Source organism: Emiliania huxleyi (assembly GCF_000372725.1).
Source record: "Emiliania huxleyi CCMP1516 unplaced genomic scaffold EMIHUscaffold_419, whole genome shotgun sequence".
Lineage (NCBI taxonomy): Eukaryota > Haptophyta > Isochrysidales > Noelaerhabdaceae > Emiliania > Emiliania huxleyi.
In genome coordinates, this window is record NW_005198837.1 from 27,706 (window position 1) to 31,324 (window position 3,619).

Sequence of the window (3,619 nt, forward strand, 5' to 3'; positions counted from 1 at the left end):
TTGAGACAAACGGCCTAGAGAGAGCATGTCAGCCGAGAGAGAAAAGGGAGAATGTGCGCCACTTTCTTTTTTCTGCCGAAATTCTTTTGGAAAGCGCCTAATGCCAGATTACCAGGCTGCAAACCAGGGGGCAAGTGTGTGTAGCACCTTCGACCCCGAAAGGAAGGTCACCACACCAAACCGGGCGCTAGGAGAGGTGAACTGAAGGCTGAGACAAAACGGAGGCTGAGCCTGAGTGGGGGCGCCCGCGCGCGCCCACGCAAGCAAGCCTCTGTCCTTCGCGCTTCGGCCCATTCACTGCATGGACTTTGGGGGCGGGGTTGGTTGGGGAGAACCGGCACGGGGAAAGCCGGCCCAGTAGGGCGCCGCGCCCCAGCGTAGAGGGCGTCGTGTAGCCCACCTTTTGGTCTAAAGGTGTCGGCGTAACACAGGGGATCCCGGTGCACGGGATCGAGAGGGCAAGGCCTGAGTCTCACGTGCATGGTGCCCCACGTGCCCATGGTGGCGGTGCTCGTTGCGTGGATCAGCGTCGGCAACACGCCGCTGCTCGATCTGAGCGCGCTGGCTCCCGACTTGCCGAAGGGCGTGCGCGTGCTGGGCAAGGCTGAATTTTCCAACCCGAGCGGCTCCGTCAAGGACCGGATTGTCGAGTACATCTTGGATGAGCAGGAGCGAATCGGCCGGCTCACGCGCTTCTCGGGGCAGACCATCGTCGCCTCCTCGTCGGGCAACACGGCACCTCGCTCGCCATGTTTTCTGCCCTGCGAGGCTACAGGTGCATCGCCATCACCAACCGCGGGACGAGCAAGGAGAAGGTGCAGCAGCTGTACGCGTACGGCGCGGAGGTTGTCGTCACGGCCTCCGGCGTGCCCACCGACTCGCCGGTGCACTGTCAGAACGTGGAGAAGCAGCTGGTGGAGGAGAACCCAGGCTACTTTGGCCTCAACCAGTATGACAGCCCGCTCAACCCAGAAGCGTACTATGCGACGCTCGGGCCGGAGCTGTGGGCGCAGACCAACGGCAAGATCACGCACCTGGTGGCTGCCGGCTCCACCGGAGGCACGGTGAGCGGCACCGCGCGCTTCCTCAAGAAGAAGAACCAGGCGATTCAGGTAATCATGCCTGACCCGCATGGCTCCATATTTTATGATTGGTGGGCGCATCGGAAGCTGGTGAAGCCGACGTCGTTCGAGGGGCTCGATCTCTCGCTCATCGACGTCATGCCGCGCTTTAGCGACGAGCAGGCCTTCGCCACGTGTCGCACCATCGCCCGCCGTATGGGCATGATGGTCGGTGGCAGCGCGGGCGGCAACGTGCACGCCGCCCTCACCTTGGCCCGCAAGCTCAAGGGCCCGGCGACGGTGGTGGCCATTCTTTGCGACTCGGGCACCAAGTACCTCTCCAAGATTTTCAACGATGAGTGGATGGCCTCCAAGGGCTACAACGTCGCGGCGATGGACGCGTCCGCCGCCAACCGCTCGGCTCGATAGCGGCAACCGAAGCCATTTTCGCAGATGGTTAGACGTATCGGTTTGCTCAGAACTCTGTCCGAAGAGGCCACCGGCTCACTTACAAACTCAGTGTCCGAAACTCTGAGCTCACTCGCCCCCCCGGCCCGCTCCTATACGGTACAGCGCTGTGAGAAGCGTGAGCTTTGAATGCATATGCCATATCGATCTCCCTTAAAAATATGTATGTAAGTAACTAGTGAGAGGACTCGAGATGTGTTCGAGATTGGGGCGGTCGTGCTTTTCGGCGGTCGTGGAGGTCGTGGAGGTCGTTGAGTGGCGAGTCACGCTCGTGCGGACAGCATCGATGCCGTCACCGGACGCGGCGGCGAGGCACACGGGCGCCGGCGTGGCGCGTCGGCAGGCCCACCACGAGCGGATGCGCGACGAGCGCGCTCGGGAAGCGGCCGCGGGCGACGCGGAGCTTCCGCCGGAGGACGACGCGGTCGAGATGGCGAGCGCCGCCCAGCTGCTGGACAGCGTGGCGGAGGTGGGCCCGAACTACACCCTGCTGCGCAGCAAGGAGACGAAGGCGAAGCGGCGGAAGCGACAGCGCGAGGATGCCAGGGCGGTAAAATGCATCGATCTCCCTGGGGCGACGCACGAAATCGCCATGCTACGAGACTTTTAATTCTTTTTTGGCAAGGTAGTTTGCACACACAATTGAGAGAGAGATTTTCAATACCAAACAACTCTAACACTCACACGTCATTTGGGGCCCTGTTCACGCGCGCGCGAGACGTGCAGACAGGGTTGCCAGGTGAGAGCGAATGGCGCGGTTCACGCCTCGCACAACAGAGAGAGAGATGCGCTCTGCATGGTGGGACATAAAAGAAAGCGAGTGTTGTGTTTGTTGTTCACAATTGTGTTTTTTTTTCATCGCGCCCTATGACGACAAAAAACAACAAACGGTATTGCTAAAAAGTCTCTCTCTCTCAAAAAACAAAAACAGGTGTGAGTGTTAGAGTTGTTTGGTATTGCTAAAAATCTCTCTCTCTCATGACGACCACGATGGACGACCACGAGACGAGCTTTCTCGGAGCGACAGCCTCAAAGTAAAAAGGGCGGATGGGTGCAGGGGGGCGATCGCCGGCGAGCACCAGCGCGTCCCAAGAACGGTGGGGTGCCCTCGACCGCGCGTCCAAGTCACTTGGGCGGGCGAGCGAGCGGCACATGGCCTGACACAGAGAAAGAAATCGAAGTCCGGCGGAAAGAAATCGAATTCGACGAAAAAATTACGACGAAAAAGAAAATTTTGCTCTCTGACATCACACGCAACCAAGGCCGCTCAGTTTTTGGGGGCTCAGCATCGAGGCATGCTCTCGCTACGCCGCTCCGCCCGGCCCGGCTCTGACGCCTCCTGTCTGCTTGTGTAGGCGACGACGCCAGGTTTGCCGGCGCATGCACCTCCATCTTAGAGTCTGACACGCACCGAACGACAGACCCACAGCCCGCAGCGCGCGCGGCACACAGCTGCTCCCAAGACCCTCGACCCCAGCCCACGGGCGACTGAATCTCGACGGCAGCGGCTGGCGCGCGCGCGCCCTTGACGCTCTCCGTGCCGGACAACATCTGCTACATCGCGGACCAACGCTCTTTGTTCGCTGCGTGCGGCGGTCGCGCGTCGGGTCTCCGCGCTCACCTCCGACTTCTCCACCGCCGACTCCGTCACCGCTTTGCCGTCCGCCTCCTTCCTGCCCCGACCTCGGCGCCTTGACGCTCAACGTCGCCGACCCACTCCCCTCTTCCGGCCACCACCCTCTCCCGCAGCACGGTCTTTGTCTCCCGCAGCACGTCCCTCTCCGCTCCATTGGCTCCATTCTGCCCCGCCGCCCCGCCGCCCCGCCGCCCCGCCGCCTCCGCCCGCGTCGCCTCTCTCTCCACCGCCGCCGCCCTCGCCGCCGCCACCCTCGCCGCCGCTCTCCCCACCGCCGCCCTCTGCCCTCGCAGCCGCCGGGCCCTCATACCCGCTGCCACCCTCGCCGCCGCCGCCCTCCCACCCGCCGCCGCTGCCGCCCTCCCCGCCGCCGCCCTCGCCGCCGCCGTCCTCCCCGCCGCGGCCCTCGGCGCGGCTGGCCTCGTCGGTGGCTCTTGCGCCGCGGCCGGTGGCG

General features: G+C 63.2%; 2 protein-coding genes across 2 annotated transcripts; both read left to right on the forward strand.

Annotated features, from left to right (window-relative positions):
* Positions 1 to 471: 471 nt before the first annotated feature.
* EMIHUDRAFT_445279 (hypothetical protein) lies at positions 472 to 1,681 on the forward strand. Its single transcript, XM_005769508.1, has one exon. It carries the CDS (start codon positions 750 to 752, stop codon positions 1,488 to 1,490), a length of 741 nt encoding a protein of 246 aa, XP_005769565.1. The 5' UTR covers positions 472 to 749; the 3' UTR covers positions 1,491 to 1,681.
* A 134-nt stretch (positions 1,682 to 1,815) lies between these two features.
* On the forward strand, positions 1,816 to 2,139 carry EMIHUDRAFT_244387 (hypothetical protein; the record flags this gene model as incomplete). Its single annotated transcript, XM_005769509.1, has 1 exon — positions 1,816 to 2,139. The coding sequence occupies one exon, from the start codon at positions 1,816 to 1,818 to the stop codon at positions 2,137 to 2,139; it is 324 nt and encodes a 107-aa protein (XP_005769566.1).
* Positions 2,140 to 3,619: the final 1,480 nt, after the last annotated feature.